Below are 22,279 nucleotides of genomic sequence, written 5' to 3'. Positions count from 1 at the left end.
ACCCTATGATAATTCCAGTTCCAGGATATCATTGAAATTATTTCTGCTTATAACATGAGGAAAAACCCCTGATGAAATTAAACATGACAACATCATTTTCTTCTGAGTGATGCAGCCATGTGTATGAAAAAGGCAAATGAAACACTTCTCAAAATGTTCTATCTGAAATGAGTTGTAAATGCTTTGCGTGAAAAGTTCATGAATTGTTGCTAGATGTTGACAAACCTATTTTTATTCTAAGAAAGATATTTTGAAATCTCTGTTATAGTGAGAGTCTTTGGAGAGACTGCAGCTGATATATTAGGTTTGACAAAGTAGCTAACATGGTGAAGTGAGATTGTTATTATGTCAAGCAGTAATAACTTTAGGGGGCATGACAGTGTAATGGCTCAAGATACTGAATACTGAAGATTCAAACTTGGGCCAAATTACCAGTATTCAGCAATTGTATTGCTCAACTGCTTGTGAACTTGAACAAAAGTTTGAATATCTTGTTAGTGAAACCCATGACTTAAGAAAATCAGGAAAATTTATAAAGTTTTCAAGATTAAAACATGGTTGATTTCGTTATGAATCCCATGATTCTGACATGTTTTAAATCCACTCCTGCTACATTGATAGAGGCAGATAGATCATTGTCCTGCTTACAACAGATACATCATGTTAATGTAGAATCTGAAGGAAAGTTTAGGCTATTCGAATATGGCAAAGAATATCGGCTATGGACCTGAAGAAAGATGCCGTTTTGAACAACTTTCTAAGGAAAACTGGCTTGTATTTGCATTACATATAAGTAAAACTAGAAAAATCAACCATGCAGCCAGCCCTTTAACCATGATATGAAACCAGATCAAACTACCAGTATTCAATATCATTTGTAGGAAAAATCTGAAGAAAATGCTTGCAATATCATGTAATCAGAAATTAACTATGTGTTGCATAGCAGGATTACTTTTGCAAGTTTCAAGGTAGAGAATACTACTTTTTTTTATATAGGTATTTGGCCATGGTATTCATTACATATATTCTCTGTCATTCATACGGAATACTAATATTTTTAGTAAAAAGGGTCTTTTTCATTAAGTGCTTTGCTTGTCGATATTCTCAAAATTATGTTTAATAATTAGTGCTACTGTACATTTAATAGATTAATAGATTCATTACTAAATAATACATTTAAAGCATTCATTTTACACTTTTTCAAATTTAGTTTTACACTTTGTTTTTTGAATTTACTTGCTGATAGCTTAAAATATATTTTATTTTGAAACAACTGTCTTTTTTATAATAAATTTGACAATGCCAAGTATCTTCAATAATATTCAATAAAACTAGAATAAACATTATACATCTTGTTATCTTTCAAGATTCCCTCAAACTTTGATTAATTACTCAAAGCAGTGGTTTACTAATTTTGATGACCCTGGAAATACATAAAAGTATTTTGTCATCTCAGAGAACCAATAATATTTTTGGTTGATCTTTGGATTATGGTAACTTGGTGAAAATTTGGTGACCAACTCTGCTACAGCAACCCTCTATTTTTTTTTTCGCCGCCATAAAGACATGTTTCTTTTTATTTACTGAACACTTTTTCCAACAATCTACTAGCCGAATTACACTTACGCTAGAAATTTTATGTAACAAAACTGCTTAATCATGACAAATATTAACTGCAAAATTGGGAAAAAGTGCACAATCGCAAACTTCTTTCACGTTTTTCAGAATAGCACGTACACGTAAACCATTTACACGTTGACTTATTTTTACTTAAAAAAAATCATCCCAGAATTACACAAAAATGGCATTGCACACACTCTTAACTTTATCCATCAACACTGCTATTTTCTCATAAATTACAAAAATTTGCACAAAAATGCAAAAAAATTCTGTGAATCTTTAAACTCGGTAAAAAGCACATATATGAAATTACCTGATCGCGAAAAAGTATATACCCTTTCCAAGGATGAACATTTCAGTGTATAAAATAAATAAAATATCCAAAAACTTTTACCTCTAAATTATCTATTATATTATAAACGTCACCAACGAATTCATACCACAAACATTACAAATGGTTACAAATACTTAGTGTCAAATATTTAAATTATTTCCATACACGTTTACTTCAACTGAAACGTATACCAAATTCCTACAAATGTAAAATTCACAAAATAACTATCATTTAATTTTAAAATATCACTAAACCATGTACACGTCGACTTATTTTTACTTATAAAAACATCCCAGAATTGCACAGAAATGGCATTGCGCACACTCTTCACTATATCCATGTACACTGCTTTTTTCTCATAAATTAGAAAAATTTCACGAAAATGCATGAAAATTTTGTGAATCTTAAAATCCGGTAAAAAGAACATATATGAAATTACCTGATCGCGAAAAAGTATATACCCTTCTAAAAAGATGAACATTTCCACATATAAAATAAATAAAATATCCAAAAACTTTTACCTCTAAATTATCTATTATATTATAAACGTCACCAACTAATTCATACTGCAAACATTACAAATGGTTACAAATACTTAGTGTCAAATATTTAAATTATTTCCATTCTCGTTTACTTCCACTGAAACGTATACCAAATTCCTACAAACATAAAATTCACAAAATAACTATCATTTAATTAAAATATAATTAAATTTAAAAACACTACTTAAAATATAAATAAGCACATACATTAAATTAATAAAAATTAGCTTACAATCCTAATTACTTTAAACTAAATCATTGCTAATAACAATTTTCCAATAATACGATATTACTTTATTTACTCCTTACATTTAGAACAATGCATAAAAATAATATCCTCAAATAATTAAAAATACTAACTTACCTAATCTGCGAATTTTTCCTCCATATTTCATCCGCTAAATAAAAAGCAAAATTCTCTTTATCACAATGCCTAAATAGCCATTTCGAATTCACTTTCGTTACTGCCATGGAATCCAAAAATTAACCAACATTGTTTCACACAACACAGAATAAAGCTAAATACAAAATTTCAAGATTTTCCCCCTTTTCCGATTAAAGAACTGTAATTCGTCCATTAATGTCACATGACATATCTCATGATCTCTCATTTCCCTCACACAAAATAATGTATAATCGGAACTGAGTACTTCCGGTACTTCTCACATTATTACCAAAGTCCTAGGTAGTAACCTTTATCGCCTCCAAAATGTCGCCAAACTACCAGTTACCATATTCCAAAGATCAGCCGTATTTTTTTTCATTCTAATCATCTATTGTATATAAACACCTAGCATCCTCTGAAAAGTAATTTTTAAAAATGCATTAAAAATATATCAAATTTTTAAGCATAAAAACTGGTTAATTCTTATTATTTTAGGTAAAAATAACAGTAATAAAAATAAAATCTTAATTATTTAAAACATATATTATTGTGGCCCACATTAATCATAATATTTTAGGAACCGCGTGTTTAAAGTCTTTTAAAATTACGTAAAAACACAGCCATACTGTTCTAAAAAGCCGCGTTATATTCACTCCGCTGATTTTCACCACCTCACTCGGTAGTGACGCACCGCTAGCCAGCGGCAAAATGGAGCCCCGAACGGACGAGAAATATTCTCTGAGCGAACCAGGTTGCTACCTCCGACAAACCAATTCACCAGGTTACCAACTTTGAACTTTTATCACCATTTTTGGCGATGTTTACATTTAACGGATCCTTTGCGGAAGTGCTTCTGTATTTATAATTCTATAACTTATTAAAATGTAAGTATTTCATGACGTGAATAATTTTGGAGTTCATTTGCTGAAACATGGGGTGTGCAACAGTCATCCAGGTAGTGGAATAAACAAGGTTTCTCTCAAATAAGAAAATGTATATATTAGGGACTGATGAAAAGATTGCTGTTACAAACCATCAGTATAAAGCAAAACTATCTTCTGGAAATTCAGAAAGTAAAAGTAAACTAATATGGGATAAAAGTGGTGATATCAAATTATGTTTTAATGTTTTGTTACTTTTATAGAGATAGCAGTAAGGGCTTAATTTTTCTATACGGTACACAAGGGATTTGGCAACATCATGTTGAAAAGTAAATGCAGTATTTATGATGAGCAGTCAATAAGTCATTTTGGTGTTGGCGACTATTTTCTAAATTCCTTCAAGGAAATACAGTCAAAAGTCGTTAATTCGGACACCCATAATCCGGAATGATCTATAATCCGGACCTCAAAGCTACAATCTTTCTGCGCATGCGTCGCGTTCACGCATGCGCACAGGCGTTTACTAGAGCGCGTAAGACACTTACGGCTGCGAATATGTTTGTGCGCATGCGCGTTTAATGTGTAACGGAGTTATACGCTAAGCTAAAGTTATCTAATTCAGTTAATGTTGCAGATTGCGTTGTTCCTTAATCTTCGAATTGGATCCGGCTTATTATTTTTTGCAGACTGTTAGATCAATTTTATAAAAGTAAGCTTGAACTTTCGATTATTTCAAATAGAATTTCCGATATATATTTACTACAAAGCGAAAGTATGTTTTGAAATCCGAAATCTGTTTATCAATTTCACGCTGCTCTGGGGCAGAGGGGGGGGGGCAGAAACATCATTATTAGATTATGATAGATTAGAAAGATTATGTCAAATAGAATTTCCGATATATATTTACTAATATGTAATTTGTATCTACAAAGCGAAAGTATGTTTTGAAATCCGAAATCTGTTTATCAATTTCACACTGCAGCACTATCCTTATCTTCAAGGCAGATGTTTTTATTTTATTTGGTTTATAATTCTGTACTAAGTGTAGTATTTCATCTGGTCTTTGATATGATTTAAATCAAGTTCCCCCTTCGGATAGTGAGAAAGTGACCCAGAGGTTATTGAAAACGAAAACATTTCAATTGACAAATTAGTCCGTATTCTCAACACAGCAATTATAGGACTTGAACAGCAGAACTTTGTAACTAAACAAAAAATTATGTCTGTTTAATAGAATTAAAGAGAAAGTATTATCACATGAAACGAAGCAACTTACATTGAAGGAAATGTTTAATAAAGTAAACAAATAAATATTAAGCTTTTTCTTTTTGTAAATTTTGATACCCTTTAGATCATAATTGTTCTTTATTTCATAAATTACGGTTTCATATTTTTAATTTTGTAATTTCTGCATGCCATCTTACCAGATTTAAACTGATGATCTATAATCCGGAATCGCCGAAGTCCCGACGAGTCCGGATTAACGACTTTTGACTGTAATACCATTTACTAGTATTTTACCACAGTATATAATGTGGAATGTGTAAACTTTTTTAAATCATTTGTTAGAAATAAAGGGTTTTCATCCACGGAGAACTCGTTGGCGCCGTTGCATTTTTACTCGCTAAGCTTGGATGAGCCGAGCCGTAAACTTGATTTTTAGGGCATGTAAATTCAAGTTAGCAGACAAAACAATATATTAAGCATATGGTAGTAAAAACTCGCATATAATAAGCATGTTAGATGTCAAACTAACCGGTTAAACGTGATATACGAAAATAAATTTGTATTAAATTTAAGTTAGCACAGAAAACAATATATTAAGCATAAGCCAATATATAAGCATTTATAACGGGGGAAAAAAATCATTTAAAAATATATAAATTAGTATTGATATACTGAAATGAACCGGTTAACCATGACATACGGAAAAAAAGTGTCTTAAATTCCACTTGGCACAGAAAACAATATATTCCTTATGCCAGCAGTGGTTTGCTAATTTTAATGATCATGGGAATTCATCAAACTATTCTGTCATCTTAGATGATCCATAATATTTTTTATTTCAATTTAATCATCTAGTTATGTCATACCTGCTATCCTCTGAAAGGTTATTGTTAGAAAAGCATTAACAATATAGTATCTTGTTAAAATTTTATGCCATAAAAATTGATTTATTCTCATAATTTTAGATGACAGTAACCAATAGTAAAAATAAAAGCATTACTTATTTAAAATGCACCTGCACATTTTTGCGGCCTATGAAAACAAATTTTAGTGGTTGGAAACCTCATGCATCTACGTGCTTACAGCTGTTAATAATTAAGAACACAATTTGAACAGCTGTGTTACAAATTGGCATTCACCTCTTCCGCCATATTTTCTTCTTTTCATCCCGAACCGAGAACCGTCATCTATCTACGAAAACTTCTTTAATTATACGAAAATATTTCTATCTTTAATTATACGAAACATTGTTAAAAAATTCAGAAAAAATAATAGTAAATAAGAGAAGAATAATATAAATCTGCAAATGTGAACAACGACAGTGATAATTCAACAAAATGAACGCAAGAGGAATGGTTGCAACCTTCAAACAAGTGAATAGGATTAATGTGCTGGGTTACCAGGTTTGAACTATTATCGCCAAAGTAGACGATGTTTACGTTTACCGGGTTCTCTGTGGAAGTGCTTCCAAAATAAATTGGATACTTTAAGATTAAAGCAGCAACCTCAGTCTGTTGCCAAAATTAGAAGATTAGTCACTTTAAGATTAAAGCAGCAACCTCAGTCTGTTGCCAAAATTGGAAGATTAGTCACCAAGATTGATGAATTTAATTCCCTAATTTTTTATCTGCTACAGGTTTGATTTTCAGACTCTTTTGATCAGAGTATTGGGTAAAACTGGATATTATGGTCCAGTTTGACGCGTTTCAAAAAATTGCCAAGTCACCAAATCGGTTGTTTTTGTGCATTTTAGAAAATCGCCATATTAGATAATTGCGAATTTGAATTAATTCTGTAAACAAGCAAAAAATAGATCATGTAAACATGCAAAAATATCTAAACAACCTGTAAACATGCAAAAATATCTAAAGCAAGACTTCAAGAAAAACGTGGGAAAAGTGCAGAATCACCCACTGCTTGGCGTGTTTTCAAGAATTACACATACTCTGTATCCATGTACACATTGACTGATTTTCACTTAAAAAACATCCCAGAATTGCACAGAAATGGCATTGTGCACCCCCTTGGCTTTATCCATGTACACATCGACCTATTTTCACTTAAAAAGTCAAAGAAAATTGACAAAAATCCAATTCTTCTTACTCTTGAAAACGCCAAACAAATAAGTCGGCGATTCTGCACTTTACCTAAAGTATTTGAAAGTTAATAACTACCATATTTGACGGCATATAAGACACACCTTTATTTAGAAGGCCACACACAAGGAGAAAAAGTTTCAATAGTCCGCACGATACCACAATACTTAAAATGTGGTTTATTTTAGTTCTCACGTTTCATAAAAGCCAAATAAACAATCATTAAATGCAATTACCAAACATATTTTTATTAAGGAAAAATTAACAAACGGCAAGCTATTTTGAACATGGTATGTAAATTTGTTTAAGCATAATACAAAATAAAGAAGAAACAACAAAAAACAGATTCAAGGAAAACGTTGCCTATCATGAAATTAGACTTTAATCACTTTTAAAACCATAAAAATCCTTTTCATTATCATTATCAGCAAAAACGAGAATATCGTCATCGCTAGTATCACCTTCTTCGAATAATGCGTCGTCTTCTGTTCCATCGAGAGCGTTACTGATTCCGCATTGATAAGCCTTGCCTTTTCATGAACCTGTAGCACCAGCCCTCAGACCCTGAAAAGTTCTGAATACCATTTTTTTTTTTTTTTTTTTTTTTTTTTTTTTTGCAGATCTTTTGGCCTCATTGATCATCATTTTGGTTGAAACACTTATCCCAGTTTTCCTCTTATCTATCACCCACATTTTTATGGCGTTTTCAAGTTCAGGCCAAGGTGGAGCTGGGCATCGAAGGTTATATTTTTGATTGGTTGATCTTCCTGCAGTCGCCAAGTGCATATCATTTTTTCGATAGGTGATGGATCGAAATGCCTTGCTGCTGCTCTGTTTCCATGCACTTTGGCGTAGTTTAACACTCCTAGTTTATACTGAATTGTATAGCTTAATCTCTTGTTTCCTGTAGTCATATTTTCCAGGGTATTTTTTTAAACAAATAGTTTAGAGCACCGATGCCGACACATTTATACAGAGTAGCACCAATACCGATTCATGTGTCGGCTGAGTCAATTAAAATCTATGTAAAGAAGGAAAGGCTCCATAGACATAATGTGACCGTCAAACCTGTTCAAACTTCGACATCAGCTTCGAGCTTTGGCACTTTTTGGCGACAGATATTTCACGCATGCGCAAAATAATTATGGCAGATGTAGAAAATGTTATGTGTGTCTAGACCTTTATCCGGGCTAAAAATAGCATTCAGTATGGAAAGTCAACCTGTCTCCTTCACGTATAAGACGCAGGTAACTTTTCTGAGACCAAATTTAGGGGGAAAAGTGCATCTTATACGGTATGTATTTTATAGGATCAACAATATTAAAAGTTTTCATAATATCATATACTATTTTTAAGACAGTAGCAAAATGGAGTAAAGCATTTTATCACAAAATTTAAGAAATCGTAATAAGCAGTAATATCAGAAAGCATTGATTCGTATTTAAGCCAAGAGGTTACTAGATTTGGCATGATTTCGCTTCATAATCTCCAGTCTAGCCGTATTGTCTGCATAATATCGCCATAGTTGGACCATAATCTCCAGTCTAGCCGCATTGTCTGCATAATATCACGGTTTTAGGAATTCTTTTTTCTTCTAAAATGTTTAACATTTTAACATATAATCAGTTAGAAAAGAAGCAGTAAATTTTGTGATATTTGTATTGTGTCACATTTTTTATTCCGATTTATTTTTTTTTCACTGTGTGATATCATTCTATTTTTAATTATTTTCTTTTTAAATATTGATTTAGTAAAAATTTACCCTGTGGTACCCCTTGGCGAAGCGGGTTTTTTTTTTTTTTTTTTTTTTTACACACCAAGATTGGCAGCAACTTTGCGCATGTACACATCAATCTATTTTCACTTTAGTAAAAGTTACTTATCGGGTGCAAGTCGGTGGTTTTGGCAATTTTTTTTTTTTTTTAGAAAGATTCACAAACTATTGATATTTATCAACATACGAAAGTCATCCTACATTATCAGGATTAGAAAAAATAAAACTTACTTTAGCAATTTAAAATGAAAATTTTAATTATTAAATAAGGATTGCATGATACATTAAAAAATAAAATAAAACACTAACATTCTTCAACAAATGTTTTTGTAGTGATATCCTCCCTAGGTGCATGGTAATCTGTTTTCATTTTAGAAAATATCAAAGAATCACTGAGATTTGCCGTATGCAAATCTCAACCATACCAGCTATCTACCAAATACATCTCTTTATTCCCTTTGGAGATTTTGTGGCAAAATTCTATATTTCTGCAGCAATTTCATCCATTGCTGGCAAGTTCCACAAGCACATATTTTAAAATTAAACATAAGACCAAAAAATATCACGATTTGTATATAAAAATTGTTCGAATATGAAATACAACAAAAAGAGCACGTATGAAAATGATGATATTACTAATTGAAGGATTATTATCTGTGCAGTTGTAAACACACAAAATGTTAATAATAAAAAGACAAAAAAAAAAGTTTTATAAAGCCATATTAGTAAGAAAACTGAACATTGATATGATGAACTGAGACAAGACTGGGAAAAAAAAGTATGTGCCAACACTTAATGCTGCATAGGAAATTCTAAAATTGTACTTGTGTGCTGCTTTTAAAATTTTTATAATTTTGCTCTTGAATTGTATATGGCATAAGTGCAAAAAAAAATTATGCTTAATGATAAAGTTAAAAAGGCAAAAACAAAAAAAAAAGTGGGTTAGTAAGAGTAAGATTGGTAGATTTCAAGCTTAGCGAGAGTGTAGAGTTTTATATCATTTTGAAAAGAATATTCATTGCATACTAAATCTAATCATACTAGATAAATTAAATCTTCATAAAATAGAAGTGCCTGCTATCTATGTAAACCTTTAATTTAATATTACCAACTTTTTGTAAATTGCTTTCCTCTACAGTCAGTCAAAAAATCTGTATCAAAAAGATACAGTAAAACCAAATAACCCTACACTGTGGAATAAAAAATTTGTGAAGAAAAAGTTGCCAAAGGGAAAGGGTTTACATTACATATGTGCACATAAATTCTTACGATTAATTTCTAAAACTTGCTAACTATCTAGACAGTTTATTGTAAAAAGTGTTTCGATACATGTAAAGTACTGGGTTAGTAACTTTAATTCCATTGTTGTTTCTGTATTATCTTTATATATACTGTGTGTTTCAAAAGGTTGATATAATAAAATGTTTCTCTTTTTTTTTTTAAAATAGACAAAGATCCAAATTTTTTGAGCAGAAGAGCTAAGAGAAGGTAGTAACATTTTATTTTTATTTTAAAATAAGTTTTGTCGTTTTTGTGATTGCATATCATTTTGTTTATCATCTATCTTTGTTTTACATTAAATCATATTTCTTATGGGCTGTTAATGAAAGTGCAGAACTGTTATATACTTTTATGGAAAAAAAAAAAAAAAGAGTACTTTCTTTAAAATGATTTCTGAACTGTTATTTTCAGTTAAGTCATTTGTTTAGAAATAATAAGGTTTTCCCCCAATAATGAACTTGACATATTCATAAATTCAGACAAAATAACTGTACATAGCCATGACTAATAATAATAAAAGTTGAAGTAATAATTTTTAAAAAATATTCTGAAATAAGATTATTTAATAGTAAAAGATAATTATGAATAAAAATTTATGATTTTTTCCTCCCAGTCACTAACACTACTGATAGAAATTGGTAGATTAAAGTTAATTAACTTTACTCTGTCGATTTTACCTGCACAGATTCAGCTTTTGAAATTTTTTAGCTTAAAAAGGCTATTAGTCTTGAAACACACTTTTGAGTTGTTTCACTATTCGTGTGAGTCTCTTGCCATTTGTAAAAATGTGAGATATTATTTTTCATATTTAATCTGTTATTCATTAACAAATTGAGCTATTTAAAAGCACTAAATGCAGTTCTTAAAAGTAGTTTTTTTTTCGGGGGGGGGACTTTTTTAATCTGATTGATATAAATAAAAATGCATTTAATTCATGGTGTGTCTAATGAAGAATATTAAAATATATTTATAGAATTACAGTACATATATTGTCACTGTATGCAAATTTGCAGAAGATACATAATGTTCTTGCATTGGTCTAAATGCATTTCATCTAATATCATGTATAAAATGTTTTGCTATTCCACCTGGGCCAGTTTTATGGATAATCCATATTCATAAACCATATTAAACTTTTTTGAAATTTAAAATGGTTTAAGTCATTTTGGGTGATCGTTAAAGTCTGAACCTTTCAGGTTTTATATATATATGCTTAATTTGTAATTTTCCTCTCATCACACAGCTTTATTGTAATTTGCAGTAAAAATATATTTACATGTACCCCTTGGCAATTTTTGGCGGTACATGGATACCGAGTTTGTGCAGTTCTTTTGCTTGTTATTTTGGCTTTGTAGTGCCGATTTTTGCGCCAAAAATCTCCACTACACAAAGACAAAATAACAAGTCAAAGAATTGCACAAATTTGGTATGCATGTACACATCAACCTATTTTCACTTAAAAAAACATCAGAGAATTGCGCAAACTTGGCATTGGCACTACTTACCCTTATTCATGTACACATCGACCTAATCTCAATAAACTACATTTTAAATCAAACAATAAAAGAACATAAAAAAAAAAAAAAAGAAAAGAAATTTTTCTTAAGCATCTAAACACCACACAAAGCAAATATCCACTTACCCTTATTTAGAAATTTCTGAGTCCTTCAAACTGTGGCACACAAAATTCCTTAACAGCATCCATAAACTTCTTAAAATTATCTGAACTAGAATTCATTCACAAAAATAAGAGCAAAAAATATCCTCCTACGTTCAACCATACACATTTCCATCCTACAAGCAGGACACTTGTAATGGCTACTAAATAAACCTTCATTTGCACATAGTCAGTTAATGCTCTTTTCTCCTTTCGTTCCAAGTTGTACAGAAATTGAAATTAATATTACAACATTCAGCCATTCTACTGTCTAAACCACAAAACAAGCAATTTACTTCCTAATCAACACACACCACAAGCCCTTACAAATCTTTTTCCTGTCACTCAAAATTTACAGCAACATGCAATCGATTACGTCATAATAAGGTTTCCATAACATTCAACTACTCAGGTTACCATAAATGAAACAACAACTTCGTGAAAATGAAACAACAATTTCGCGATAATACAAGAGGCACCCTTCAATCTACTCTTAACCGTAACTTGCATTTATTCTTTTTTAATTAGTGTGTACAGTTATACAGAATAATGAAATGAAAATGAAACCAAATAATTTTGGTGAGAAATACTATTTATAAATACTATATACCACAGAACTACTAAGCTGTAACTACCTGCAGGTTTTTTTTTTTTTTTTTATAAAGTATTAAAAATTCTTTGGTTTAAAAGCAATTAATTCTCCTAGACAAACTGCTTAATCTACAAATGTAAGTTAATAAATAAAATAAAAAGTACTGGTTGTATAGATCTGTTATAAATGCATTCAAATATGCTTATCTACCTGTGCCTTTATTACGTTAAAATGAACACGAGTATGTTAACATTAATGTTAAAAGAAAGTTAACATTTATAAATATATTAACAAAGTGTATGAATTATTAATACAGTCAAAAGTCGTTAATCCGGATTCGTCTGCTAACTTGAATTTACATGCCCTAAAAATCAAGTTTACGGCTCGGCTCATCCAAGCTTAGCGAGTAAAAATGCAACGGCGCCAACGAGTTCTCCGTGGATGAAAACCCTTTATTTCTAACAAATGATTTAAAAAAGTTTACACATTCCACATTATATACTGTGGTAAAATACTAGTAAATGGTATTACAGTCAAAAGTCGTTAATCCGGACTCGTCGGGACTTCGGCGATTCCAGATTATAGATCATCAGTTTAAATCTGGTAAGATGGCATGCAGAAATTACAAAATTAAAAATATGAAACCGTAATTTATGAAATAAAGAACAATTATGATCTAAAGGGTATCAAAATTTACAAAAAGAAAAAGCTTAATATTTATTTGTTTACTTTATTAAACATTTCTTTCAATGTAAGTTGTTTAAGTTGCTTCGTTTTATGTGATACTTTCTCTTGAATTCTATAAACAGACATAATTTCTTGTTCAGTTACAAAGTTCCACTGTTCAAGTCCTATAATTGCTGTGTCGAGAATACCGACTAATTTGTCAATCGAAATTTTTTCATTTTCAATAACCTCTGTGTCACTTTCTTCACTATCGGAAGCGAATTTTATTGACAAGGAATTTGATTTAAATCATATCAAAGACGGAGTACATCGAGATGAAATACTACATTTAGTAAGGAATTATAAGCCAAATAAAATAAAAACATCTGCCCTGAAGATAAGAATAGTGCTGACAGATCAACTTCCAATTCATTGCGCGCCGCGGCGTTTCGCCCCCATGCCTCAGAGCAGCGTGAAATTGGTAAACAGATTTCGGAATGGTTAGATAAACAAAGGATTATACCTTTATCCATTTTTTGCAGCAATTCCACTTTTTGTTTAATGGACTTCGAAACATACTTTCACTTTGTATATCCTTTACATATTAGTAAATATAGATCGGAAATTCTATTTGACATAATCAAAAGTTCAAGTTTACTTTTATAAAATTGCTCTTACAGTCTGCAAAAAATAATAAGCGGGATCCAATTCGAAGATTAAGGAACAACGCAATCATTAACATTAACTGAAATAGATAATTAGATCATTTTAGCTTACGCCGTCCGTTATAGATTAAACGTGCAGGCGAAAACGTATTCTGCACTTGCGCACACGCATATTCGCAGCTGTAAAAGTCTTACGCGCATGCGTCGGCACAGAAAGTTTGTAGCTTTGAGGTCCGGATTATGGGTGTCCAAATTAACAACTTTTGACTTTATTTCATTATTTCTCTATGTAGTTTGCCACCTATGCATGCCTGCATTATTGGGAAAATTTTACTTTTGTTTAGAATTTTATTAAGAATTAAAATATACTCTGCACATTTCAATAGTACTTATCCGTTTCGCCGGCTAATGTCGATTAAAATTTCGTAAAAAAGCGAATAAATAAAGACAATAAATTTGTAAAAAGACATTAATTTAAGAATTTACTATGCTTTCATTGTACAACATCCTGAATCGCCAGTTCATATCATGTGGCCCCAAGTGATCTCATCTCATGTAAACTGTGCTACAAAAATCTAATTCTCTCAGTTATTATCTACATTCATTTCAAGCTAAATCTTAATTTGGATTACAAGTTTGAATGCCGGAATTATTTCAATTCGTACGCATAGCTTTCTCAGAAAATTATGTAAAACCTCAGTGCTTTACTTCACTAGTGCATCCTCATTAGAATTGATGAATTTACCCTTGACTTTACCTTTTCTATATTTTTGCCATCGGGTGAGCGGTGTAATTGCATCCTAATTGACTTAATTACCGCCCGCGAATGGCCTTAGGATATAAAATTGAACTTGTTTTGAAAATGTATAAGTAAAAGGTTACTAGCCAGGATATTTCGTTTGGCATCGGTTGTATCATTACTATCGACTTTATCGATTGCGCGGCAAAACAGAAAAGTACCGCACCAAGCTTTTTAAGCAATGTGAAAGAATAAAAGCAGCATAAACATCTGTTACTTTTACCAGAATTTTTTTTTTGATTGTTATATTTTCATTTTATTTAGTGACTAATGCATCAGGAATTTTTACTAATTAATTTACTTTTATTTAGGTTGAAGAAGCAAAATGAAAAAACTCAGCAAAAGTCGGAGAATGCAAAGCTTGAGAAAAGAAAATTTTCGGCCTCTTTAGAATCTCTAAGTATGTACTTTTTTTTAGTTTTTATAATTCTAACTGTATTGGAAGTTTTTCTTATAAGCTTATCTGAAAGTACTATCAATTGCTGATATAAAGTTCACACTAAGTTGGAAAATTTAAAAATTTTTATGTATTTTAGAATTTTAAGATGATTTGTTACATAAAAGTTTATATATTAGAGTTCCTGTATATGTGTAAGATAAAACAATATTTTAATTTTAATTTAAGCAAAATTGTAATTTTATTTTAATTTGGGTATTTTCGCTTTCTGTTCTAAAAATAGTAATTTCTTATAAGAAACTTCTCTAACCTGCATCATTTCGGAATTAATTGTCATGGTATAATTCTTATATGATATTGTGACACAAATAACTAATATAAGTGCTCTGTTGATAGTTAGTTTGGTGTTATACATCGAACAAAATTAACTATTATGAATAAATTTTCAAAGTAAAGTAAATTTTGGTAAAGGAAAATAAAACTTTTCTAAAGAAGGATCAACTTGCACCAAGCAGGAAAATTAATATAATGTGTGGAACTAATTACCTGATGACTAAAAACAAAACACTGATTAAAAACATAAGGTGAAAGCAGTCTTTCGGTGCATGTTCTTTAAAATTTTACATATAAAACTAACAAAAGTGCAAAACAGTGAATAAAAGGAATGCTTGTGCAGTACAAGAGTACAAGCATATTAGAGATTATGGTGTTTAGTGACAATAATATCTGGTGGTAACAAAAGTTTTCTGCTAAAATACATTCTTAATAAGGTTAGTAAAAAAATGGGAAAGCAGTACCTTTAGTGTGGATAGTAATCACCACCCAAATGTATGATTTTTCTGTCAACATTTTGGTTGTTTATGAAAGTCTTCAGGCCAGAAACTTGGTGGCCAAAAGTCCAAAACCAAATCAATCTCATTTCAGACATCCTGTGCGGAATGGAAAATGGCACCAGCAACATGTTAGCTGCAGTATGAAAAAAGCTAGACGTCTGAAGGAGCAATGTCGGGGCTGTATGGTGTGTGTGGCAAAAGATCTCATTCGAGTCTGTACAGAGTTCAGCCAGTCAATGCAGACACGTGTGATCTTGCATTATCTTTATGGAACATTACCTTTTTGCACCGAAACTCAGTTGATGTTTTTCCTTGATAGCAGCATCAGCACGGACTAGCATCTCACTGTACACCTTACTGTCAAAGGTTTTACCTTTTTCCGGATACTCTTTGTGGATAATAGCATGGCAATCCCATTAGATACAAAGCATGATCTTTTTGTTAGTCAAAATTGTGCTTTGTAATGCTGCTGATGGACTCGCCCAGGGCAGACAGACCCCTTTTCAGCCTGTGTTGTTGAAGTAAGTCCAATTTTCATCACAAGTGACAATTTGGTCCAGAATTTTGTCCTTGCATTGGAAATTTACAGATTAGTGCAGGACCGAACACGTCTGTCCTTATCTGCTTGGGTCAGCTCATATGGCACCCGGCGATTTAACTTGTACAAGTTTATACTATACATAGTGCAATTAATGGTCATAGCACGAATGTCTAATTCCTTAGCAAGCTCTTGAGTGGTTGCATACTGATCTTTCACAAGTTCTCACAAGGGAACCTCATCAACATCAGTAGGCCAACCAGAGCACTCTGTTTCTTGAATGTCATAGTCCTTGATTTTGAACTTCTGGTACCAAACCTTCACAGTGTGATAAGATACAACATTAGTACATAAAGTTATAGACATGGTTTGATGACATTCTGTAGCTGACTTTTGCAACAGAACTGGAAGTAAATGATGCATCTAATCTGGTAACATGATAGTTTCATTTCAGTCTCCTTGTAATTAATGATAATAATATTTTTTTTACAAATTTCACAACAGTGTTCTAAAGCAAGTCTCTTTCTTTCAAATGCTAAAAGTCATTTGACAAAATATGCTTAAACACAGCACAAATGATATTTGCGGTTATGGAAACTTTCATTAAAACTTGATAGCAAATTAAGGAATAAGACAAAGTTAAAAAAATAAATAAGGTTTGCGAGAGTTTGTTCTTTGTCAGTCTGATGAAAACAATAACCACATGGACGAATCCATTTTAATATTTAGGGTAGCTGAGTCTCTAAACACGTTGAGAAGGGAGAGAATTACTTAAATATTTTAATTTTCAGAATGTAAGAGGAAAAATATGAGACAAAATACTGTATAATAATTACATTACCTAAATCTACAGTATTATATTCTAATTGAAAAGAAATTAATTCTAACCAGAACCATGCTCTCATGTAATATTTACCAACACCTTATTTCTTAAAATATATCCTAAAGGGCTTTTATGTTTCAGTGCATTGGTTCTCAACCTTTTGACTAATGAGTACCATCTAAACAAAAGTTGAAAATCTTTAGTACCACCACTACATTTTACAATGATTATTTTTCAATTTCTGAATAGAAATGTTTTTAAAAAAAACTGAAAGTCTTCAGATTTTATATTATGCCCAAAGAGGCATTTTTTAATGTTTTGTGTGTTACTTTTATTTATTAAATATCATGTTCTTTGCAACTAAACCATAAAATTCATTCTAACAGCAATATTACAAAATATTTAAAAGAGCATATTTTTAGAAATTAAGATATACAGTCTCACACGCTAGAGATAATTTTTTTTGTACAGTGTTGTCGTTGCTCGCTTTGAAATTGTTGAGTTTGTTTATCAAAAATTTGTTAAAGTGTTATAAAATATGAAATCGCTAATAAAACAAATTTCAAACTAATTTAAGGCTTCCAGATGACCATACTTGGTAGAGCATTATGTTATTCAAAATTTGATGGCTCTAGGTACTAGATTGCATAAATTTACGAGTACAGTCAAAAGTCTTTAATCCGGACTCGTCGGGACTTCGGCGATTCCGGATTATCGATTTTTCCAGATTATAGATCATCAGTTTAAATCTCGTAAGATGGCATGCAGAAATAATAAAATTAAAAATATGAAACGTAATTTAGGAAATAAGGAACAATTATGATCTAAAGGGTATCAAAATTTACAAAAAAAAGCTTAATATTTATTTGTTTACTTTATTAAACATTTCTTTCAATGTAAGTTGTTTAAGTTGCTTCATTTTATGTGATAATACTTTCTCTTTAATTCTATAAATGGACATAATTTCTTATTTAGTTACAAAGTTTCGCTGTTGAAGTCCTATAATTGCTGTGTTGAGAATACCGACTAATTTGTCAATCAAAATTTTTTCGTTTTCAATAACCTCTCTGTCACTTTCTTCACTATCGGAAGCGAATTATAATGACGAGGAATTTGATTTAAATCATATCAAAGATGGAGTACATCGAAATGAAATACTACAATTATAAGCCAAATAAAATAAAAACATCTGCTCTGAAGATAAGGATAGTGCTGACAGTGATGCAAAAGCAAAGTTTAAAGTTTATAAAATTAAACATTTAGCAGCAGTAGCAATAGAAGCTCCCTAAGATTATATGTTGCGCAGACATTGAAGACAATAAAAAGGTTTCAAACTTAACCAGTTTATTAACAATATAAAAAAATAAAAACACAATGAATAAATTTAAACAATATCAGTAACTTAGAAATTATAATATAACCATCATTATCATAATTTCATATATTAAATAGTGTTTTACCTGATCTCCAAAATACTGGCATTCAATACGCGAAAAAAACGTGTCCTAAACAGAAATTATGCGGTTTTAAATGAAATTAGCTACACTGTCAATAGATCCACGCTTAATGATCAAAAAGCACCTGAAAAATTAAATTAAGTCCTTGAGGGCACTTAAGTCTGCTCACTGTAGTTGAACACGAGGAATCATAGCCCAGTAAAACATCGCCGCTAACTTATTTTAAATGCCGCCTTCATGAAGAACATGGATGCCGCCCACGGCAGTCACCCATCTTGTAGACAGGAACCAAGGAATTTATTCGGAAAAAAACCATCTTGTAGACTGGAACCAAGGAACTTATTCAGGAAAAACCATCTTGTAGACTGGAACCAAGGAACTTATTCGGGAAAAACCATCTTATAGACTGGAACCAAGGAACTGCACGCATCGCAAGACGTCTTTCAATAGGGGCTGGAAACCGCACACCCAAGAGCCAAGAAAGCAGGAACTAGAAGGAATGAGCCAGAGCGACACGAGATACTTATACCAGAAGTAGGCATGACGTCATCTCACGGCAACCAATCAGCTATCGGCACGACTCGGCTTTCCAGATGACGTAACATCACGTTTCATTTTTGCATCTCAATTAGGCTGAAAACAGTCCGTTCTCAACACAATCAGTGGCGGTGGAAAAAAAAGAAGTAGAACTACTATTCGCATATGTGCATGCGTAAACACCTATGCGTATGTGTAAACGCATTATGTGTTGATGCATGCGCAGAAAGTTTGTAGCTTTGAGGTCCCGATTATTGATCATTCCGAATTATGGCTGTCCGGATTAATGACTTTTTACTGTATTAAAGAAATAATCAGGATGTTGGGATTTTAAGTTTTGAATTTAATAGTTAAAAATACTTTGCTTCTTTGCGTAACACCTATTTTTCTCTTGCCTACCACCGGTTGAGAAGCCCTGTTTTAGTGAATTTAAGTTACTAATTGATTAATGCGTTTATAATTTAACCCCTTTGACACGGGCGAAAGTTACCGGCAAATTTGCACATGAGCGATATTGTATCTCACATTATTTTATTTCTAATGCCCGTCTGAGATCCGTTCTAGTAAAAATAGATAAGCTATATAGTCAAAAGTCATTAATCCAAACTTGTCGGGACTTCGGCGATTCCGGATTATAGATCATCAGTTTAAATCTGGTAAGATGGCATGCAGAAATTATAAAATTTAAAATATGAAAGCGTAATTTAAGACATAAAGAGCAATTATGATCTAAAGGGTACCAAAATTTACAAAAAAAAAAAGCGTAATATTTATTTGTTTACTTTATTAAACATTTCTTAACAAAACTAAACATTTCTTTCATGTAAGTTGTTTAAGTTGCTTCGTTTTATGTGATACTTTCTCTTGAATTCTATAAACAGACATAATTTCTTGTTCAGTTACAAAGTTCCACTATTCAAGTCCTATAATTGCCTTGTCGACAATACCGACTAATTTGTGAATCAAAATTTTTTCATTTTCAATAACCTCTGTGTCACTTTCTTCACTATCGGAAGCGAATTATAATGACGAGGAATTTGACTTAAATCATATCAAAGACGGAGTACATCGAGATGAAATACTACATTTATTAAGGAATTATAAGCCAAATAAAATAAAAACATCTGCCCTGAAGATAAGGATAGTTGTAATTAATCAACTATTGTTGATCGAAGTTGTCAGAATCCACTGACGTATGCAGGTTCTATTTATAAATAATTAAAAAAACAAGAACTAAATTCATTTACCTTTTCTTATGCATCGTTGAATCTGACGAGATGGTTCAGCTGGCAATCTTCTTTACAGAAAAACCACAATTCTATTTTCTTGACATCACATTTTATTTACATAAAACATTCAAAAGGAAAAAATTAATATTTAAATAGATTTTCTTGTACAGCCTCTCTTTTCTCTTATGGCTGTACGAAACAATTTATCCGTCCATCACACGGATTCGAAACCGAACTATCTCCTGTTTACAAAAGGAATAATAAAAAAAAAAAGAAAAAAGCAAAGTTTTTAATTTATCTCACTAATGGAGCCTCTGGCGCCATCTAGCGAGGGAAAGACATTTTAGGTGAACATTTAACATACTCCCACCTTTATTTATGGTGGAAGCCAGAAATTAAACATTAAAATTAAATTTAAATCATTACTCAAAAATAATAGAATGAAATAAAACTAATATCTATGAAAATTTCAAGCAAAAAAAAGTTAAAGTTCTAAAATTGAGTTCTGAAAAGTGTTCATACAGTTCATCAGCTGGATTACTGGATGATCGTTCTTAGATATCTCCAAATGGCAAAGTTTACTAATCGGTCGTACAAAAGTTCCTGAAGAGGTTTTTACCTCTGCCACACGTTTACAACCATCTCTACTTGGAAACAATTTGGTGACTTTGCCTATTGGCCAGTTAAGTCTCTTTCGGTTGTCTAGTTCAATTAGTACTACATCCCCCGATCACTTGAGCCTTTTCTCTTGATTTTTGAACGAGATTTGCCAAATATTCTTTTCGAAATCTATTTCTCATTTGATCTTTTAGCATTTCCGGTATCTTTTTTGAAGTTTCTGGAAATAATTTTCTCTAGATCATGTATCCCAATTTCTTGGATGTCTTGAATAAAAGATGATGGAGTCAAAGGAATAAATTTGTCATTCTTCTGAAATATATGTAAGAGGTCGATTATTCATTACAGCTTCAACTTCACATAATATCGTTGAAAGGTCTTCAAAATTGAGTGATGATCTACCAAGTGTTCTTAGAAGAAGATTTTTTACACTGCGAATGAGCCGTTTAGCGGAAATAATCCAATAATTTTCTCGCAGGATGGTACCAACAGTCTGGAGACCAGCATGGCAGTTCTTTAAATGGCAGTCTCGTATTAAAAAATTTACTACGTGATGTTTTGATGGAAACAAAATTGGATATTTGAACGAAAATTCATCATCACGTTCTAACAACTTGGTTTTCACTCGTATTATGTTATTTTGATCTTTCACAACAACAAGACCTTTGACAGTACCTGAGACATTACCAAAATTTTCTAATTGAATTCTTGACCAAAGGAACTTCTCTGCCTCTTTCCTTTCTTCGATTGAGAGCTCAGATGGGAAAAAATAATTTCTATTTCTACATTTGGATATGAATCTTTTCATCCAACAAATAATATTTACAAATTTGCAAAATTTCGAAATTCTCTCATAATTCATAAATTGACCTACTTTTGTACAGGTAAATAATGATATTGCAGTTTTCTTTCTTTCTGACAGAACTAAATCTTCATTAGGAACCTGTTCTGGTTTTGGGCCAATTATTTTCTTCGCCTTTTAACCATTTTGGTCCCTCCCACCATCTCGTCTCCATAAGATGTCTTGGACTACAACCACGAGATGGCAGGTCCACCGGATTTAAATTACCTGGGATAAGATACCATTGGTATGATTCTGTGAGTTTGCATATTTCTCTGATTCTGTTACACACAAAAGTACCCCATTGGTCATTTCTTCGTATCCATGCTATAACCGTTGAAGAGTCCATCCAGTAATAAACTGGTATTGTAGGGACATCCAGAGCTTCACGAATATAGTTTGCTAATCTGGCTCCTAAAACAGAAGCGAGAAGTTCTAGACGCGGGATTGTCAAAGTCTTTTTTGGCGAAAGTCCAGATTTTGCTCC

At 31.7% G+C, this 22,279-nt stretch overlaps 2 protein-coding genes across 2 annotated transcripts in view; one reads left to right on the top strand and one right to left on the bottom strand.

Moving 5' to 3' along the window:
- The window catches only part of LOC118198461 (acetylcholine receptor subunit beta-like 1), a 316,357-nt gene that overhangs the window by 191,124 nt on the left and 102,954 nt on the right, over window positions 1-22,279 (bottom strand). The window lies entirely within an intron of this gene.
- The window catches only part of LOC118204698 (28S rRNA (cytosine(4447)-C(5))-methyltransferase), an 87,404-nt gene that overhangs the window by 4,698 nt on the left and 60,427 nt on the right, over window positions 1-22,279 (top strand). Inside the window, exons 2-3 of the mRNA XM_085820126.1 lie at window positions 10,308-10,347; window positions 14,831-14,919. Coding sequence (XP_085676252.1) covers window positions 10,308-10,347; window positions 14,831-14,919 — 129 coding nt within the window. The remainder of the gene's footprint in view (window positions 1-10,307; window positions 10,348-14,830; window positions 14,920-22,279) is intronic.

This window comes from Stegodyphus dumicola, chromosome 1 (assembly GCF_044657685.1).
Source record: "Stegodyphus dumicola isolate Sdum_Otavi_A_Nest chromosome 1, ASM4465768v1".
NCBI lineage: Eukaryota > Metazoa > Arthropoda > Arachnida > Araneae > Eresidae > Stegodyphus > Stegodyphus dumicola.
This window is presented reverse-complemented; position numbering and strand designations above follow the sequence as displayed.